Here is a 21491-nt window from a genome sequence, read left to right as displayed (position 1 = left end):
ATTTTTTTTCAAAAAAGGGGTCTTTAGGGGGGGGGGGAACAAAATTTTTATGGCGCGCGCATGTATTTCATTTAATGTATAGTTATATACATCGTACAGAAAAAAATACTTTAAAATCTCACTTTTGCCCTTAACTAAACAAGTTTCATTAAATCAATACTGCCTTCAGTTTAAATAAATATATGATATCATAATTAATTATACAATGTTCAATCCTATGAAAATATAGATATTTTTTTTAGAAACGTTTCCATCTATATTTTTCATCCTTAATCAAAAAAAGCTCTAGTGAGAGCTCCGAATTATAAATTGATTTTTCATAATTAATAATTTCTCTTCCTTTATTTTATCTTGCATTTTTTTCGCGAAATTTTTGCATTGTTTTGTCGCAAAATTTTCCATTTTTTTCGCGAAGCAGATTATTGCGAAAAATAAAAAAATAGCAAACATTTTCGCATTTTTTGCGAGGGAACGAAATGCAATAAAAAATGCGAAATGCTCGGTGAAATTCCCTTTTCGCAGTTGGGGTTCCGCAAATAGTTGACCAAAACATTAATTAAAAAATACTAGATATTCTAGGGCACTTCGCGCCCCCTTTCTGTTAACAAATTTAGCGTTTTAATGTTGCTCAATTCAAATGGCCATTTATTTTGTTTAAAAATCACGGTGCAAGATATAAACGGTGACATTTTTTCAGGTCAAAATTATTCTTTTTTTCAATAAACCTTCTCTGGGCGTGATCATGTTTGTTGCCTGCAAACAATTTGGTTCAGCCGATTGACGTTTATTATATACAGACTGACAGACAAGAAAAGTATATTTCTACGTTTATAAAGTAGTAATCTCTGTTTGTCTAATTGTCAGGATGTTCGATCATTCTCTTTCATCCTCCCTTCCGGCCCTGCACATCTCTCTTCCCCTTCCTTTTCCTTCCCCTCCCTACCTGTGATACAAAAAATCAAAAATATTTTTGAAACATCGAAAAAATAACCACGAAAACAATTTTTTTGAAAAATTGGTTGGAAATTGCTTATTATGTTTTTTTCCAAAATTTTATAAAAATTTACTAAAATTGAATGAAATATAAAAAGCAATTTGCGAAAAAATTAAATGAATATTTGCAGTAAATTTTATAAAATAATACCTTAATACCTTGAATTTTCATGAAATTTTGGAAACAATAAGAATTTTTCCAACAGTTTTTCAAAAATTTCACTTTGCCCACAAATTATTTACTTTGCTTCTTTGTTGGTTTGTATCCAATAAACGTCAAAACGTCTAAACCGTTCCAATCCAATTATTTTTGGGACCTCATATGACCCCATGGGAAGGTTTCAGAATTATGAAAATATTTTGATTGTTCAAAATCCACGAAAAAAAAAAAATAATATGTATACTTTGTTTGTTCGTCTGTCTGTTTGTTTGTATTCAATAAATGTCAAATCGGCTCAAACTATTGCGCCCGAATTTCGTATGAGACCTTTTCTGACCTCAGGGAAGGTTTATGGATGCTAAGAATTACAAAGAATTGTGTCCATAATTTTTTATAACTGTAAAATTTTGTAAATCCACGGAAACAAAATTGTAAATCCGCAAAATCTTCTCCCCCCCCCCTGCATAAAATAAAAAGTTAATCTTAGTTGTTTCTATCTTTTCGGAAAAGTTCTTAAAAATGCAAGTTTCAGTCGAGCCATATTCCTAAGAAATCTAATTTAATATGAAAGATAATTAATAGAATATTAGAAAAGGATAGGACAGGATGTAACAGGATAGACCGGGATAGAACAGAATAGAACAGGATAGAACAGGATAGACCAAGATAGAGCAGGATAGAACAGGATATGAAAAGGATGAACAGGATAGAACAGGATATGAACAGGATAGAACAGAATAGGCCAGGATAGAACAGGATATAACAGGATATAACAGGATAGAACATGAAAGAACAGGATAGAACAGGATAGAATATGATAGAACAGGATAGAACAGGATAGAACAGGATAGAACATGAAAGAACAGGATAGAACAGGATAGAATAGGATAGAACAGGATAGAACAGGATAGAACAGGATAGAACAGGTGGAACAGGATAGAACAGGATAGAACAGGATAGAACAGGATAGACCGGGGTAGAACAGAATAGAACAGGATAGAACAGGATAGACCAAGATAGAGCAGGATAGAACAGGAGATGAACAGGATAGAACAGGATATGAACAGGATAGAACAGAATAGACCAGGATAGAACAGGATATAACAGGATAGAAAAGGATAGAACAGGATAGAACAGGATAGAATAGGATAGAACAGGATAGAACAGGATAGAACAGGATAGAACAGGATAGAACAGGATAGAACATGAAAGAACAGGATAGAACAGGATAGACCAAGATAGAGCGGGATAGAACAGGATAGAACAGAATAGACCAGGATATAACAGGATAGAACAGAATAGAACAGGATAGAACAGGATAGAATAGGATAGGACAGGTTAGGAAAGGATAGACACACGTAACTTTTAGAAAGTTGTGGACAGTAAAATTAAAGTAAGACAATCATAATATTTAAATTTATTCTTTAAAAAAAAACATTTAAATCTTGAAATGCTTTAAATATCTGAAATGTATAATTGATGATAGGATAGGACAGAATATAATATGGTAGAACAGAATAGAACAAGGAAGGACAGGATAGAATAGGTATAGAATATGATAGAACAGCTGTTAGAAAAGGATAGAACAGGATAGAACAGGATAGATCATGATAGGATAGGATAGAACAGGATAGGACAGGATAGACACACGTAACTTAAAATTAAAGTAAGATAATTATAATATTTAAATTTATTGTTTAAAAAACATTAAAATCTTTAAATGGTTTAAATATCTGAAATGTATATATTGATGATTATTCACAGCTCTAAGTATTCCACTAGTTTATCTTTCTACGTATATTAGTGAAGAAAAGTTGGTTTTATTTGGTTTAGCGGAGTCAGCTTTGTTCTCATCCTTAGAATATGATCTTCATAACAAAACCTGCAGCTGCACGCGTTTTCTACTCTTATTTTTCTCTTCTTTTTTAAACTAGGACTGGATTCATTTTTTACATTCTTAGAACTTCGTTTCCTTTTTGGAGATTCCCCAGCGCTGGAACTTTCGGAGATTTTCTTCAACCTTGGTTCTGGGTTCAGGTTTAAGTTTTCCATGTAGTGGTTATAGTTCCTTAGAGAGATATAGTAATACGTCTGGAGAAATTTATCCATGTCAAACTCTTGAGTTGGATTTTTTTCTTTTCTCTCGTCTTTGTTTGAAAGGTCTAGGGGACGATCTTGAAGAGGACCAGGGAAGGACGAACTGTAAGGAAAGACGGATATTGGAGGCTGCCAAGACGAAATAGGATAGTAAGGACGGTTCTCCAGGTTGTGTACTGGACTGGTGACAAACATTGTTCTAAAGTGTGGATGGATCACGTCTTATCTTCCCTAGAGTCAGAACTGAACTGTAAACTTTACTATGTTGATACTGGAATTAAATCTAGATCTACGGTATTTACAACCTCACCTTGGGAATTGACCGGCTGGAGCTGGAGATATAAACGAACCGATTTCCTAATATCTATTCAGCGGGTTTTATATCTATTTGTCGGCACATGTATGTGTCTGTGTGTCGGTCTCACTGTTAGTCAGTCGGGGTCCTATTCTCACGCGACTAGTAAAAATACCGACACAGTCGGGGCCCTTTGTCGGCGCATACATTAATAGAAAGATAGATAGATAGACAGATATCTTGGTTCAATTAGTCTCATTAAAGAAGGCGGGTCTAATTATTCGGTTAATGTTATTACAGAACTATTGCAAAAATTAAACATTTTTTTTGTCAAATATTAAAAAAATTATGATTTCAAAAAGAAATTTCTCACGGTGATTGAATAGTCTGCAGGTGTTCTGATGAGTCTTCTCTTTCGACCCCATTTAACTCATTTACTGCAGAAGTTTCCTTTTTATATTGGCTTGTTAGTCTAGAAGTTTTCAATTTGTTAAAGTCCAATATATTTTTATTTCTGGCCAATTTATCAAAACATTAAAACTTTGCTCACCATATTGATACAGCCGGGCATGATTTTAATTAGTTTACGCAATATTTTGAAAACAAAAATAAGTTAAAAATCGCCAATTCAAGGTAAAGGAATTGAGTCTTTGTCACAAACTCAAATTTTCTAATCCTTATATCTATGGAACTTGATGTTGTAGACTTTTATTATTTCAAATTAAGATAATTTGGTGCAACAGAATTCATAGTTTAAAATATCTAAGATGTACGACAAAGGGTTGCAGAGATATAGGAATTAGAAAATCAGAGTTTTTGTCAAAGACTCAATTCCTTTACAAAATCTCGATTCTAAGTTTAGGATTAGTTTAACACATTTTTGTTGTATTGCTTTAACATGTTCATATCAACCTTTTAGATACATAAACACAACTAGCCGAAATTCAAGGCGTCGCATTCCCCGTGAGAAAAATCGATTTTAGAAAAAAAATATTTTTAAGTCTATTTAAATAAAATGGGTTCCCAAAAAAATTCAGCCAATTCGGTCCAGCCGTTTGGCCAGCTATAGCTAACATATATGCAAATATACAAATATACAAATATATATATATTAACGAAGATCTGTATTATATAGAATAAATATACAGAGTAAAGAGTGCAAATTGTTTAACTTTTTGGTTAACTTTTTGAATTCTCACAATCTTGCTAAGATAAATATTAAGATAAATATTTTGGTAAAATCTTAAATTAAGTCATCATTAAAATATCATTTTGTTCAACAGACTCAAACAATTAGGGATTTCATGATTACCTATGAAAGGATTTTCTGAAAGATACAAAGGAGGGTTTCCATCGAAATTTTCGTTGAACAAAATTCGCAAAAATGAACGATTGAAATTTTTCATTTTTGCTCAAAATTGTTGCAAATTTCGATGTTTTTCGACAAAATTTTCGACTTCATTTTTGCGGAAATTTTTTATTCTCGTTCAATTTTCGTACGATAAAAAATTTTGATTTTTCCCTTTCGCATGAAGATTGTATTTTTGCGGAAAAAAAGATTTTGAAGTAAAAAGGTCGAAAATTTTAACGAATCTCGCGAAAATTTCCAATGAATTTCGCGAATGTCGCGAAAGTTCTGAATGAATTTTGCGAAAGTTTCGAACGAATTTCTCGAATTTCGGGAATTTTGCGAAAATTTCGAACAAATTTCTCGAGGTTTGCGAACTTCGCCAAAAAATTTTAACGAAAATTTTTGCGAAAATGAATGAAAATTTTTGTTTTCATTTACATTTTCGTTGACCTAAATTTTCGCAAAAGAGATTGAACGAAAATTTGGAAACCCTAATACAAAGTGCGGAAATAAAAAAGTGGTTTATATAAGTTGGTTAAGAGCTCACAAATAGCATAAAACTGTTTTAAACATATTTATACAATAAAATTAAATATCTAGAAGACATTTTTTAAATGCTTATTTAGCGATATACATTATAGGTGTAGTAAAAACCTACTCAATACTCCGTCCGCTATCAAACTCAAACAGAAATGAATCCTGCAGTCTCTAAAGCCACACAGGGACACAAGCGTAAATATCAAATCCAGCTACTTATCCAATGTTCTAAATGCCACACAGGGACACAAGCCTAGCTATCAATAATCTATCTATATCAATCCCAAATGATGGGGACGAGCCAATGTTCTAAATGTCACACAGGGACACAAGCCTAGCTAACCAACAAGCTATATATTGATCCCAAATGATGGGTTGATTCGATGCTATAAATACCACACAGGGACATAAGCCTAGCTATACAACAAGCTATATGTCGATCCCAAGTGAGAGGGACTATCCAATGTTTTAAATGCAAAACAGGGACACAAGCCTAGCTAACCAACAAGCTATATATTGATCCCAAATGATGGGTTGATTCGATGCTATAAATACCACACAGGGACATAAGCCTAGCTATACAACAAGCTATATGTCGATCCCAAGTGAGAGGGACTATCCAATGTTTTAAATGCAACACAGGGACACAAGCCTAGCTATACAACAAGCTATATATAATCATAAAGGATAGGACGATCCGACCTGGTTATATCAACACAGGGTTTCAGTGCTATGAATGCCACACAAGGACACAAGCCTAGCTATACAACAAGCTATTTATGGATCCCAATTTAACAGGGTCGATCCTGCCTGATTAAAAAAGCAGGGTTTCAAGTTTACTCTAATGCAGTAAACAGTAAGAAGTTACTTTATAGAACTAACTTTATTTAATATCTTGTGGCACAAGTTAACAGGAATTGACGAAGTTGCAATTCTTATGATGTTATCTATATTACATGATTTCGACCAATATTTATTACGTATTTATCGCACAGTTAAAGTTTAATGTAAGATTAGAGAGAATAGATATAACGCAGTTAAGTTATCTCTGCCCATATCTATAGCGTGATTTTAAGTATGTGGCATGATTTAAGCTAATCATGTAAAGTATTCAATTGAAATGCAGTTTAGATATATGTATGGTTTAATTGTTTAAATGTATGTATACGGTTTAAATGTTATATATATGTAAAGATTAAATGTTATTACTTATGCATAAAATCAAAACTATTTCTGTTCACATTTCTCTCAGCTCATGACTACACAAAATTCAGACAATTGGAGCCCCTAGGCCGGTTCAAGTCCATGCAAGAAGGAATTTCTGAAATTGCAGTCTGGAGGAAAGGTATGGTGCATGGTGCAAATGCAGAGGAAAGGAGAGAAAGAAGAATGGAGAACCAGAGGAAATAATAAAAGAGGAAAGGAAAATTACATGAAAGAAAAAAAAGAAAGAAAAAGAGGAAAGCAAAGTAAGAGGAAAGAGGAGAAAGAGGAAAAAGAAAAAAGGAAAAATGATAGAAAGAGGAAATTAACGGAAGAGGAAAAAGGGGAGAAAAGAAGGAAGAGAGGAAAAAAAGAGAAAATCAAAGAAAGAAGAAGAATAGAAAATGTAACAAAGAAGAAAGGATAGACGGAGGGAAAAGTAAATAAATAAAGAAACGGGAAAGAACATAAAGTGTGTGTGTGGGGGGGGGGGGGAAGGCAGTGGAATTAAAGAAAAAAATAGAAAAAATGATGGAAAGAGAAAAGGTCAAAAGAGAAAGAGGTTTCAGGACAGGTGTAAATATAATTAGTAAAATCTAAACAGAGAATAGAAGAAGAAATGAAAACATGGTAGAAATTAAGAAAAGAACTAGAAACTGTTAAAATTGAAAGAAAATAATAAAATATGATGAGTTTGATGGTAGGATGTAAGATGTAGCAAGATTAGAAAGTAAGATATAAAGATAATGATAGAATATGATGAGTTTGATGGTAGAATGTGATATATAGCAAAGTTTAGAAAGTAAGATTGAAAGATAATAATAAAATATGATTAGCTTGATGGTAGGATGTGAAATATAGCAAAGTTTAGAAATTAAGATAGAAAGATAATAATAAAAGATGATGAGTTAGATGGTAGGATGTAAGATATAGTAAAGTTTAGAAAGTAAGATAGAAAGATAATAATAAAATATGATTAGTTTGATAGTAGGATGTAAGATATAAAAAACTTTAGAAAGTAAGATTGAAAGATAATAATAGAATATGGTGAGTTTGATGGTAGAATGTAGCAAACGAGATCGTGCCCATGTTTGGCATTGATAGTTTACAAGCTTGTGTCCCTGTTGACATTGATAGCGGACGAGATCGTGCCCGTGTTTGGCATTGATGGTTTACAAGCTTGTGTCTGTGTTGACAATGATAGCTGAAGAGATTGTGTCCGGTTTGACATTGATAGTAAAGTGATATTGAGTTATACCTGGATTGATACGGGTTTGAGAAACCCTTATGGAGTAGGGCATTTACTACAGGATGTAAGTGAAGAAAGTAGGATAGAAAGATAATAATACAATATGATTAGTTTGATGGTATGATGTAAGATATAGCAAAGTTTAGAAAGTAAGATTGAAAGATAATACTAAAAGATGAGGAGTTCGATGGTAGGCGGGATAACAGATATAGCAAAGTTTAGGAAGTAGAATTGAAAGATAATAACAAAAATAAAAACGGTTGTAGGCGATAATATCAATAAAGTAAGGACAAATTTTGATTCAAATTTTTATTCATAACAAGCTTTTAAATTGCATGGATACACAAAAACATGGAAACTAAGAGAAGCTGTCAATTAAAAGCTTATCTTAAATTACTTGTTAACTTATAGTTCGAAAAAAGATTGATAGCAATTAAAACTTAAAAAATGTTTTAATGATATAGCAAAGTTGAGAAAGTAAGATAGAAAGATAGTCTTAGATAAACTAATATGTTAACTGGCAAGGGAAAGTCAGGAGAAAGTAAATATATGTAAATGAAGTAAAATATTTGAAGTATCCTGGCCGCCAGCTAGTGCCTGCCCTGCCTATCTAGGCCTGAATGATGGAAGAAAGGATGAGTGGATAAATTAATGGATGGATTTATGACTCATTCTAAATTATGACTCAAGGATTCAAAACGTTGAAAAAAGCATTTCCGGGTGTTTTAGTTTTATTCCCCCCCCCCCTTATCTTAAATTAAATAACATAATTTATTTTATCTGTTTATTGTTTATCTGTTTATCTGTTTATCTGTTTATCTGTTTATCTGTTCATCTGTTTATCTGTTTATCTGTTTATCTGTTTACATTCACTTTATTCTATCAAAGGTACTAATGCAAGTAAAGTTCTTTTAGAGGTGTACACATTTTTGGTACTGCAGTGTACTGTCTTTGGGCGGAAAGTAAACACAAGACGGATATTACAGCCTGACATGGAATCCATTTTCTCAAAAATAATCTATGAAATATTCTGGTCATAGAAAATTAATATGTGAATTTTCAAAATTGTCAAAATTAAATACTTTTTTCCTCCACGAATACTAAACAAACACTGATGCATCTATTCTTGATTACAAATTCCGCCCAAAGAGAACTGAGCTGAAAACTTTAGAATGAGATATCCTTAATCCCGATTGGTAAATTAATCTTGAGATTAATAACAAAGGGAGTACAAGCATTATTTAATCTGGAGATTAAGAAAAACAGTAGATTAAGCATTAATCCCGAAACCCACCATTCTAAAGTTTTCAGCTCTGGTTTTGATATGTACGCAAAGTTTACGCGACCGCAATTAACTTTCCTTGCATTAGTACCTTGATTCTATCTATCCATTTATCTATCTATCTATCTATGTACTTGTATCTAACCGTCTGAAAAGATTCAATTTTCTGCTTTTATTTCAAATTCAAGCTAACTCTAGCTAAAATATATTTTTTCATTAAAATTCTAAATATATCTTAGAAATCCGGGAACCTAGTTAAACATAGCCAAGTTCTCAGGACATGCGAGACAGATAGGTCAACAGCTAGCTAGGGCAGCTGTACAGGTCAACCTGCTGTTTCAGCTGTGGACGACAGCTGCCAGGTCGAGCTGACCTGCACACTACTTAGCTGATTTAAGATTAGGACTTTCCTTATAGGGACTGAGGACATAATTTCATAGAAAGAGGTTTGCATGTCCGATTCACAACGGATCCTTTTAAGCCTCTATCTAAGTAACAATGAAGAAGATATTTTTGGATTGAAAGTGTCAAAGAAATTGAGTCTTTGCAACAAATCCCAATTTTCTAATAAATATATATCTACAACCAAATTATGTAAACCTTTGGCATTTCAAACTTTGATTGTTTAATATAACAAAAGTCATAGTTTGAAATATTCAAGGTCTACAACATTGGGTTGTTAAGATATAGGGATATAAAAATCAGAGTTTGTGACAAAGACTCAATTCCTTTGTCACGATTTCTTTCAATGTCTCTGCAGAAAAACTCCATTGTATTTCGAGAAACCAAAATTGAAAATAAACAGTTTTCAGCCAGAAATATATGGATATCTCATTCATTCTTGATCAGACAAAGGTTTCATATTCATATTCATATTTTTATTAAACTACAAAGCACAAGATAATACAAATAAAAAATCACAATTTACTATGTAGTTTGGACCCAGAGTAGGTTGTTTTAGTTGGTTGGCCCACTACAAACGAATGAGAATTGCAAATAAAAACAATGTACATTTTAAACATAAAACTGATGATAAATCATAAAAAAAGGTAAGGAGGAGGTGAGGGAGTATAAGGAAAAGGGAGGATACTCAGCGTAAGGGTTGGAAAAGAGGGTAACATATGTTATTAAAATCATGTTTTTGAATTACAGGGTGAAGAAGATAGTATCCACATGATACACAGTTTTTTTACAGATATAACTTACCTTGGCGACTTTTCTTTTAAACGATTTTGCAGATTTTATAGTTTCTTTCAGCTCTAATTCAATCGAATTCCATATTTTTAGAAATAAAGCAGAGGGAAAACATTCTAGAGTTTTAAAGAGAACCCGTTCAAGTTTGTATGATTATGTTCTATTTGGTTGAGCTAAAGAATTAAACATATCATGGAAGGAAGCATTTATGCATACAGGTATCCTTGTGATTCGGTGCACGGAAATTAGAAATAGAGCGAGAATTTATCTATTAAAGACAGACAAACTGTAACATTTTCTTCATTGTAGATCCAATAGAGGGTTAAAGGGCAACGGTGTGAATGGGAATATAGCTCTTTAAATTTAGGGTAACTTGAAATTACGTGGACAGTTTTTTTTAACGAATTCCTTGTCTTCAAATCTTTGTCAAAATGAGAATTATACCAACAGCTTTTATTTGAAATTCTGTGAATTATACCAACAGCTTTTCTTTGGAAAACTTTCAGTTTTTTAAATCTGTTTAAACTTTTAAAGGTTCTACACTCAAAATCAATATTAAATCGTTTAAACGACAAAGGAACTGCAAGTCTTTTGCCACAAACTCAAATTTTCTAATCCCTATATTTGTGGAACCTTGATTTTTCTAACTATAAGATTATTTAATCTTACAGAATTCATAGTTTAAAATATTAAGGATATATTATTATATATAATATTGGGTTATAGGTAGTACAAATAAAGTGATTGGGACATCAGAGTTTGATGCAAAGGAATTTACACATTTACATATATATGTATATTATTATATATAATATTGGGTTATAGGTAGTACAAATAAAGTGATTGGGACATCAGAGTTTGATGCAAAGGAATTTTTGCGGGAAAATTAAACTTTGCCACTTTTCTCTTTGTCTGGGGGGGGGGGACAGGGTGCCCCTGGAAAAAATTCTAAGATGTGCAACACCTTTTATAGGAAGCATTAGGGTAAAACTAGCTCAAATACGAAATTTTAGCATGTTAAAATAATTTTCCTAAATGGCCATTTTGCTGATTTTCCCGTCATTTTTGACCTTTTTTTTTAACCATTCTCGGCTAAACAGGGTAAAATCTGTCAATTTTTAAGAGAATTTCAAGAGTGATAAAATTTTGGAAATCATTTAATTTGGTTATGGTGATATTTGACAATTTTATTGCAAAGTTTTGTTTTATGATGGTCAAATATTTAGGAAAAGGTGAAAAATTGCGTCTTATTTACAGCTTTTGTCACTGTCAGCTCCATCTGGGAGTGGTTAAAGTAAATGTTTTTTTTTCAAACTCAACGCCATAATATTTGAAAATTTGTAAAAAAAATAGTTTTGATAAAAGATGCCCGGCCTTGACTTAAATAAAGGGAGGGTCATTTAAGTTTACGATGACAGTCCCTTTAAGTCTATATTTGGAACGCTGGATTCATGACAACTTTTATCAATACATATTTATAAAAACTACCAGGTTCACTTACTAAGAAATCTCCTGATTAAGACTATTTATGACGTATATCTAGCAAGAAAAGAGTGAGAAAGGTGTCTGTTTAATGTTCATATTTGAGGCAGAAGGAAGGGAGAACATGTTGTATCTGTCCCGGTAATATTCGCGAATATGCAATTTTTTCTGCTCAGTTTCATCGTTTTCAAAACATTGTTTACTATGTTAACTGGATTTATAACAAGAATGTATTATTTGTCATATTTGAATGCAGCAAATTTAGAGAGGGTGGGGGAACATTTGCAACCCCCCACCCCTGGCCACAAATGTAAAATGGATTTCAAGCTTTGATCCAGAGTTAGAGTTCAATTATAATTCTACTTTAATTAACCAGCTATTGATAAGAACAAAAACGTTTTGAATTTCTAAATTGTAATAAAATAATTTTTTTTTCATTCTTGCGCTAAAAAATAACACTCGAAGTGTTACGAGGTAACAAAGTTGTACCAGTAATGTCGCATAAATTTTACCTTTTTGTAAAGTTGAGTGTGCCCTGCATAAACTCAAATATCTACAATGTAATGAACGCTTTATCTAGATACAGTTTTCTGCAATCAACCTTTTCTGGTTAGACTGGTCAGGGCTAAACATTATTTTAGTTTTTTAGAGCATTATTGTTGCATGTTTTAAAAATACTCCCTTTCTTTTCTTCCCTCACGAGCTAGTGTATAAACAAAGGAAAGGAAAATGTAAGGATCCAGGGCTCTAAACGTTTTAATAGGTTATTCAACAGTAAAAACAGTAAAACACAAAAATATAATATATTCTATGTTGTATGAACTAAGGTTACCAAACAGATGACTGCGTTAAAAGATAATGAAACACAAATAATAAAACTTAATTGCTTTCTGCTAAATGTTTCCTTCTGATTTTGGGTAACATTTGTTGTAGCATTTACTAAAATATCTGTAGAAAACTAAAATATCCTAAACATGAAACAAATGTCTCAGAAATAGATCAAACAATTTACAAAATATAAAAAAGAATATTTTTTATATTTTGCATATATGAGGGGGTGGGGGGATGACACATCTCCATCGAGTAGACATGAGAAAGTAAAACTGTCCCTGTCCTAGAGTCTGAATATAAGATGACCGGGCTGGACTGTAGCTAAATACCTGGGAGCACTAGTGCTGCCACCTGCCTCGTATATAAAGCTGGACGGTCAGCCCAATTCCTCACTTCGGTCCGGTCTTCAAGCAGAGCAACGTCTGTAGTGAGAGCAGAGGAATAATCATGGCAGTAAGTGAATTTCAGTGATTACGCCATAATAACGGGGAAATTAATTATTTGGTGCGAGAAAAAATTAATGGTTCGCATTATTGATATTTAATATTATTTTGGAAAATAGGGTGGCTAAAGTTTGAAATATTCGGTTATTTTTTTAATGTTGGGGGGGGGGCCACCATCTTGGATTTACAGTTTACTAATTCAAAACTTTTTTTCAGCACGATTTGAACAACAAGGATATTGAGCGTAAGTATAATCATTTAAATTATAATTTTCTCACATTTATTATTCTTGCAGGAGCTTGGTCTTAAGAAAAAGGAAATCGATGGTATGTCACAAAAAAATCCTTTGATCCTTTTAAACATTGCAACCCATTTAAAAATAACCAAAATCTATATCCATATTAATCCGCTGGAATAAGCATGGTTCATTATTTTCCAACCCATCCTGTATACCTACCTAAACTATACCTACAAACCTATGTTGTATTGTATCCCTAGTTTTAAAATTGTATCTACAAAAATCAACTTTTTTCATATATTTCATAATTAGATGTTTTAATAATTGTATGAAACAAGTTGACAATAACCTTCGATAATATATATGACTAAAATGGCATGAAGATTTTAAGATAAAAATTATTTTTGTGTTAATGTAATTTGCACGATTTTTGTTCAAACCTATTGAATATTGATGTAAAAAAACCGCATGTATCTATTTAGTTTGATACCCTGTTAGCTTGTTTGCAAAGTAATTGTATTTATAATTCTGAAATTTCCAAAAAGAAATAATTTAATTCTTCAAAAATCAGAAAATGAAATATTTTGGAAATTTCCTAAGTAACGGCCAGATCTTGATAAATAGAAAGGGCAGTGTTAATACTGATAATGAAAAGATTAGATTTTAATTATTTCTGGACATGGTTTAAACATTTGGGCAATTATATCAAAGGTCTGGTTGATGCTTCTTATGAAAATGCTGTTCTTGGAAGAAGTAAATATAAATGTTCTATTTTTAGCCATCGAATTCGCATTCGATGTGTATGACTTCAAGGGAGATGGCAAGGTCGATGCCTTTTACACTGGTGACCTTATGAGGGCCTGCAACATCAACCCCACCCTCAAGACCATTGCTGAGATCGGAGGACAGACTGAGAAGGGAAAGAAGGTTCTGACCAAGGCTGAATGCTTCCCCATTTACAAGGCCGCCAAGGAGTCCAAGGATCAGGGTGGATTCCACGACTTCGTTGAGATCCTGAAGCTGTACGACAAAAATAACGACGACACCATGCTTGGACACGAGCTGTTCCGTCTCCTGACCAACCTCGGAGAGAAGCTGACCAAGGAGGAGGCCAAGTCTCTGATGAAGGAGCTCTGCGAGCCTGAAGATGATGAAGGATTTATGCCCTTCAAACGTAAGTTTCTTAACAGAATCAAAGCCTCACAAATATTCAGACAACTTTCATTATTTTTCTTTAGATATTAGGGATCAATTTTTTGATCACTTTGCATGATAAGCATCAGTGAATGAAGAATCAAATTTTGATAGAAATTTGCAAGAATATTTTAGGAAATTTTTAAAATAATGGAATGCAACATTTTTAGCCTTCCTGGAGAGAATGTGTGCCGCTGAGAAGTAAATTCTAGGGAACTACTTTTTATCAACAAATTAAGTAAGCACGAAAACCCCTGCACCCCAATACCCTCCTTTATTCTAAATTGAACTCTACTTTTCTATTTCTGTTAAAAACTTTAATTTTCATGAAGAATCATTTTTAATAGAATAAAATATTCAAGAAATACCTACTAACATACCAAGTTTGCTAATAACAATCCTTAAAATATAAATTCTACAAATTCCAAAAGTTTTAATTTTCAGCATTCTTGGAGCGTCTGATGACACCATAAGGAAGTAGACTCTATGAGCATACATTCCCCCGACCGAGGTCGATCTTTCATTTTGTAATGATCGATTCTATTGTAAATAATTCGCATAACTTGGTTGGAACACCACGTGTAAAGCGGGAAGAATCGCCATCTTGAATCCCCGCCTAAACATCCTGGCACATGCACGTGGTGCCCCAACCTTGCCGCGTAATATTATCTGGACTCTCTCACTACTGCCTCAAAAAATGTTCGGCCATTGGTCAAAGTTATAGAAATATCCGTCAAATATACAAAATTGTAAATTATATTGTTCTTGTGATAGTTTTCGTATTTATGTTTATTATTTTGTAATAACAGCAACTTAGATATAGATTATATCGACAACATGTAGACCATAAAAAATTTATTTTTGTAAACCTCTCTGCTCAGGAACAGCATCAAGATCTTGCCGTTTCTGAATATTGTTGGAAAATCACCATGTCTTGTTTACCACCATTGATTACTAGGTTTTTATACTATGTACACCTTCAGCTTGTAAATATATTATGTAATCCAACATTAGTTTATTACAATATCCTTCCAAGCTACTGCAAGATTACAAAAAACAAAAATTTAAAAAAAAACGAATTTTGATTTGAAAAATCTTTCCTTAAATTCAAGCTCTTCTGTAGGTGCTAAGTTTGCCTTCGACATCTATGACTTCGAGGGTAAGTCTCGAATGGATCTATTCTACCTTGGAGACTGCTTGAGAGGTCTGAACCTGAACCCAACTCTCAAGATGATTGATAAACTTGGAGGAACTAAGAAGAAGGGAGAAGCATTCTTGAAACTGGATGAGGTAGACATCAACAGAGAATAGAATAGAATAGAATAGAATCTAGCACAATTTAGGTTTGTTTCAGTGAAATATGTTCATTGAAACCAATAAATCATGAACTTTTAGATTTAGATATATAATTACATGTGTTAAATGCTGTGTCTTCAAGACTTGAACAGTATAATTTGACTAAACAGAACCAGAGATTAAAAATGTTACAATAGAGTAATATAGAAATTATACAGAACCATCGTAAAGCATTAAATTGTTAGTTTAATTGGTCCAAATAATTTTACTCTTTTCATCAGGTTAAATCAGGTTTATTATGGATTATTAAGAATTCAAATCAGTTCAATATTATCCTTAATACAAATTGTCCAGACCTGCAGAATCCATGGACATTCATTCTTGAACAAAAGCAATCTATCTTTTCCCGTGCCAAAGTTTAAAATCCTTTAAAAAATCGTTAAATACGAAAATTTCATTTGTTTGCTGAAAAAGGCCTGCTGAGTGCTGATTTTACTTTTTGGCTTAGGTGTCCTTGCTATCGGCTTTCTTATTTTCAATATGTGGACTAAAGTAAATACATCCCCTCCTTCTAGTTTACCTTGAAACTCCCTCCCCCCTTTCACCACCTTTCCTCAGGCCCAAATCTCCTAATGAGCATATATTCAATATCATATTTCACATATTATTTTTTATTTCTTATTTATGAGTTCAATCTTTTACAAAAGAATTTAGTCTTTGATACAAATTAAACTTTCTAATCCCTATATCTTGGCAACCTGATGGTGTACATCTTTGCAATGATATAGGAATTTTAACATCAGAGTTTTTGACAAGATTCAATTCCTGTATTCGATCTGTTTGTACTTAATCCATTTTCTCTTCTTTTCGCCCTTTTCTTAAAATATTATTAATTCCATTGTTATACTTAAAGGGAAGGTAACCTTATTTTCTAGTTACCCTCTCTCTAAAGATGGCAATGCCCGATTCAGAATGGTGCGCTTGAAACCTTTCTTAGGTCAATAATGTGGAAGATGTTTTTTTTTTCTATGTTTAAAAAAATCAGTTTTCAAAATTATAAAAATTGATCTCGGTGTTTTTACGACTGCATCTTTAAAAGCTTGGCTCTTTAAGTTTTAAAACTTTATATTACAAAATGCTTATCAGATTCTAAATATATCAGATTCTAGATATATCAGATTCTAGTAATTTGAGAGATATCAGATTTTAGATATTTCGCTTTAAAAAAAACTTTCAGTGGGGCCTTTAAAACTTTGGAATAGGAAGAAGTCAAAAGTTATAAATAGTCTAATAAACATGAGACACAGAAAATGTGCAATATACACAATGCAATCCGTTGATTTTCCAGCAACTAATAAAGGAATTGAGTCTTTGCCACAAACTCTAATTTTCTAATCTCTTTATCTTTGCCACCTAATGAGGTTGACTTTAGAATTTTTAAACTGTGAATTTTTTTAAGATTAAATAATCTAAGTTTGAAATATTAAAGGTTTACACCTTCTGGTTACAAAGACACAGGAATACCTTTATTTGCTCAATAACAGAATCAAATAAATTAAAAAGTAAGCCATCTTAGTTTATCTTGGTTTCGTCTTAATATTCCATTGTGTAGTGGGGACCACTGTATGTAATATAGTGTTTGTAGAATTTTCCGTTAAACAATGTTTGAAAAGTGTTTTTAATAAAATTGTGCGAGGACTAAAATCACCTTCTTCGTGTCCCAACAATATTCAAATATTCATAGTTCTTCCCAATCTACAGCGAGGTCAAGAAGTCCAAGGACACCGGCTCCTACGAGGACTTTGTTGAATGCTTAAAGCTGTACGACAAAATGGAGAACGGAACCATGATGTTGGGTGAATTGGAACACATCCTTCTCTCCCTCGGAGAGAAGCTTGAGAGAGAGGAGGTTGATATCCTGGTTAAAGAATGCTGCGATCCTGAAGACGATGATGGTTTCATCCCTTATGAACGTAAGTTGACCCATTTCTAAATAATTAAATAGTGTTTGTTTAAATTTTACAAATTGTCAGCTATCTTTGTTTTTCAGCTTTCCTGAAGCGAGTGTGTGCTGGTCCCCATCCTGAGATGTATGAGGATTGGTAATCTGCCAACATTTACATCAGCGCCAAAAAAACTTTGAAATTCCCGCCATATTCCGAATTTCCCGCCAAACATAGAGCGCCAAGATTTTTTTCATCCTCCCTTTTGTTCCTATATGCCTCCTCCCAACCTAAAGACAGACATCGTCATGACACCATCCGGAAAACGCTCCAAAGTTGTATTGAACAGCTGGCTGTTTTGCGTGTATGCATTTTTCACCATCATTAATTCATTTCAAGACCAAAATGAAAAGAAGGGCCACCGAAGTCGCCAAAAAAACTTGTTGAAATTTTGATAAATTGGGTTCCTGTATATATAAAGTAACATCTGTAACATCTTGTTGATAATTAAATATTTTTGCAATTTCTCGTATTGTATTATTTATCTATATGTTTATCCATCACGTTTAGGTATAGCATGGCTGTGCTTTAATATATCTATAGTTCTGACTCTTGTTTAGTTAATATTTTATTCATTTTTCCTTCTTCTCTTCTTCTTTCTGATAATTCATCCTTCTACCAAATAAAACAGATTGAAAAGGACTTAAGTTCTATGTATTTTTATTCAAACAATTAGAGAGAGAGAGAAAGAGAGAAAGAAAGAGAGAGAGAGAATGAGAGAAAGAGAGATAGTGAGAATATATCTAGAAAGTCCAAAACTAAATTAAGATTCATGGAATTTCAGGAGACTGAGGTCAAAACTGCAAATATCCCATGCATTTCAAAATTGGGATGTCAAATTCACAACACTAACCTTTAATCCTGTCTGTTCATTAATAATTAAGGTTTCTTTCTTAGTTTTAGCCGAGATATCGAGAAATTAAAACTGCTCACATACTCTTAAACATTAAGTTATAAAGGAATTTATAGTTTATTTATCAATTTGATCTTACACAATTCATAGTTTGAAATATCTAAGGTTGGGTTGCAAAGAAAGGGATTGGAAAATCAGAGTTTGTGGCAAAGACTTAATTCCTGTCAGGAATTAAATATTGTTATGTCAAAACTTAACAAGTATCGGAAGGATGGACCGGACAAAACCACATTTAATACGAAATTTACTTGTAATTGAACCTTGTGCGCAAATAAATATTTTTTTAAATCGCACATTTACACATTTCATTAGATAGAAAAATTGAATATTATGATATGGTTAATTTGTATTTCAAACAAATTCCTCTATGTACTGTGGAGGGATAGTGAACCTAGATGTTATTATACGAAGATCAAAGTATTTATGAAAAAAGGGAAGGTTTAAACTCCGACTTTATGGTAAAGCTAAGAAGGAATAAAAAAGATTTTTGTTTGTTTGTATTTTTATGTAATTTTATCTCCTTGCTTACATGCTCCGAATAGTTCCATTGTAATTCTATTTAATGGAAATCAATCAAAAATATATTAAAGGTTATGAATTAGAAAGATTGCGCTATACAAGGAGAAAGGTTAGAGTATAAAACGCTGATAAACATTTTGTACAGGGAAACTGTTAGACGCTGGAAATAATTGAATTACTACAAATAGCGTAAAACCTTTTTAAAGTCTAAAAACATTGAAGTTTCTGTAAAACATATCTGGCTATTGCCCATGCCCTAACTACAAAGTATAAAGATTGGGCACACAGCTCCCTGAATTACTAGAAATTTAAAAATTGGGCACACAGCTCCCTGAATTACTAGAAATTTAAAGATTGGGCACACAGCTCCCTGAATTACTAGAAATTTAAAGGTTAGGCACACAGCTCCCTGAATTATATTATAAGTTTAAAGATTGGGCACACAGCTCCCTGAATTATTATAAGTTTACAGATGAGGCACACAGCTCCTTGAATTACTACTAGAGGTTTAAAGATTGGGCACACAGCTTCCTGAATTGTTATAAGTTTTAAGATGGGGCACGCAGATCCCTGAATTACTAGATTGAGCACAAAAGGCTGGTAAACTGCCAACGCTATCAATACAGGCAGGTCAACTCAACTCAGGGTCAGCTACACATTTACATATATATGTATATTATTATATATATATATTATCATTATTGTAGGCCGGTCAGGAGAGAGTAAAGCTAAACAAGATGCATGTTGCTGCACCTAGAGAGAAAGGGGGAGGGAATGAAGTTATATTTATCCTGTATCATTAAACATAAACATTTTTAAAACAGTTTTAGAATAGAATTACGTTTAGAGATGCAGGGTGTCCCAAAAAACGATCTTTAAGACATGGTAGCACTTACCAATCACCATGGTTTAATTTTAATTTTAAATCTTTGTGACATTTCCAATCGATTGAAAACAATAAGAGGTTCGTAGCACTAAAATAAAGGAAGTATTGACCATTTAAAGTTTGCCATTTTGGCAAAGTATAGAGACCTGCCCCCCCCCCCTGTGCACATTATTTAATATATTTAATGGACAACAACAAGATTTGTGTTTTTATTTTGTAGAAGTGGATTCAAATTTTTGAAAGAAAATTAATTTATTTTCTGTGAAGAAAACTATATAGTTTAGTATCAACATTCTTACAGAACTTATTTCCAGAATATACAGGGTTACTCACAAAGTCTGAGACTCATATGAAGACCTGAAGTTAAATTTAATCATGTGCCGTCATTAACATGTGTAAAGCTGGAGGGAACCTCAAATAAACATGTGTAAACTGCAGGGAACCTCAAATAAACATGTGTAAAGCTGCAGGGAACCTCAAATAAACATGTGTAAAGCTGCAGGGAACCTCAAATAAACATGTGTAAACTGCAGGGAACCTCAAATAAACATGTGTAAAGATGCAGGAAACCTCAAATAAACGTGTGTAAAGCTGCAGGGAACCTCAAATAAACATGTGTAAAGCTGCAGGGAACCTCAAATAAACATGTGTAAAGCTGCAGGGAACCTCAAATAAACATTTGTAAAGCTAAAGGGAACCTTAAATAAACATGTGTAAAGATGCAGGAAACCTCAAATAACCATGTGTAAAGCAGCAGGGAACCTCAAATAAACATATGTAAAGCTGCAGGGAACCTCAAATAAACAAATGTAAACTGCAGGGAACCTTAAATAAACATGTGTAAAGCTGCAGGGAACCTCAAATAAACATGTGTAAAGCTGCAGGGAACCTCCAATAAACATATGTAAAGCAGCAGTGAACCTCAAATAAACATGTGTAAAGCAGCAGGGAACCTCAAATAACCATGTGTAAAGCAGCAGTGAACCTCAAATAAACATATGTAAATTTGCAGGGAACCTCGAATAAACATGTGTAAAGCAGAAGGGAACCTCAAAATAACACGTGGAAAGATGCAGGGAACCTCAAATAAACATATGTAAAGCTGCAGGGATCGAACATCAAATAACCATGTGTAAAGCAGCAGTGAACCTCAAATAAACATGTGTAAAGCTACAGGGAACCTCAAATAACCATTCAGAAAAACATCCAATAAGTCGTCTCTGAAGTCTCATCCTTTGTGAGTAACCCTACAATCAAGATATTTCAAATTGGATGTTTATAACAACAAATACAACCTCAAAGGAATATTTTCAAAAAAAAAACAT

At 32.9% G+C, this 21491-nt stretch overlaps 1 protein-coding gene across 2 annotated transcripts; it reads left to right on the top strand.

Moving 5' to 3' along the window:
* The first annotated feature begins 13033 nt into the window (after positions 1-13033).
* LOC111711371 (myosin light chain alkali) lies at positions 13034-18397 on the top strand. 2 transcript variants are annotated; one of them, XM_023485710.1, is made up of 5 exons: positions 13034-13127; positions 13334-13361; positions 15673-15839; positions 17590-17818; positions 17896-18397. In XM_023485710.1, exons 1-5 carry the CDS (start codon positions 13122-13124, stop codon positions 17949-17951), a joined length of 486 nt encoding a protein of 161 aa, XP_023341478.1. In that variant the 5' UTR covers positions 13034-13121; the 3' UTR covers positions 17952-18397. The 2 variants fall into 2 exon arrangements, with proteins under 2 accessions (XP_023341478.1, XP_023341480.1); XM_023485712.1 differs by lacking the exons at positions 13334-13361; positions 15673-15839; positions 17590-17818; positions 17896-18397 and adding exons at positions 13413-13443; positions 14134-14529; positions 14720-14787; positions 14994-15557 and having other exon boundaries at positions 13039-13127.
* Positions 18398-21491: the final 3094 nt, after the last annotated feature.

This window comes from Eurytemora carolleeae, unplaced genomic scaffold (genome assembly GCF_000591075.1).
Source record: "Eurytemora carolleeae unplaced genomic scaffold, Eaff_2.0 scaffold1097, whole genome shotgun sequence".
NCBI lineage: Eukaryota > Metazoa > Arthropoda > Copepoda > Calanoida > Temoridae > Eurytemora > Eurytemora carolleeae.
The sequence above is the reverse complement of the archived record's forward strand: the minus strand, read 5'-3'. Positions and strand labels throughout refer to the sequence as shown.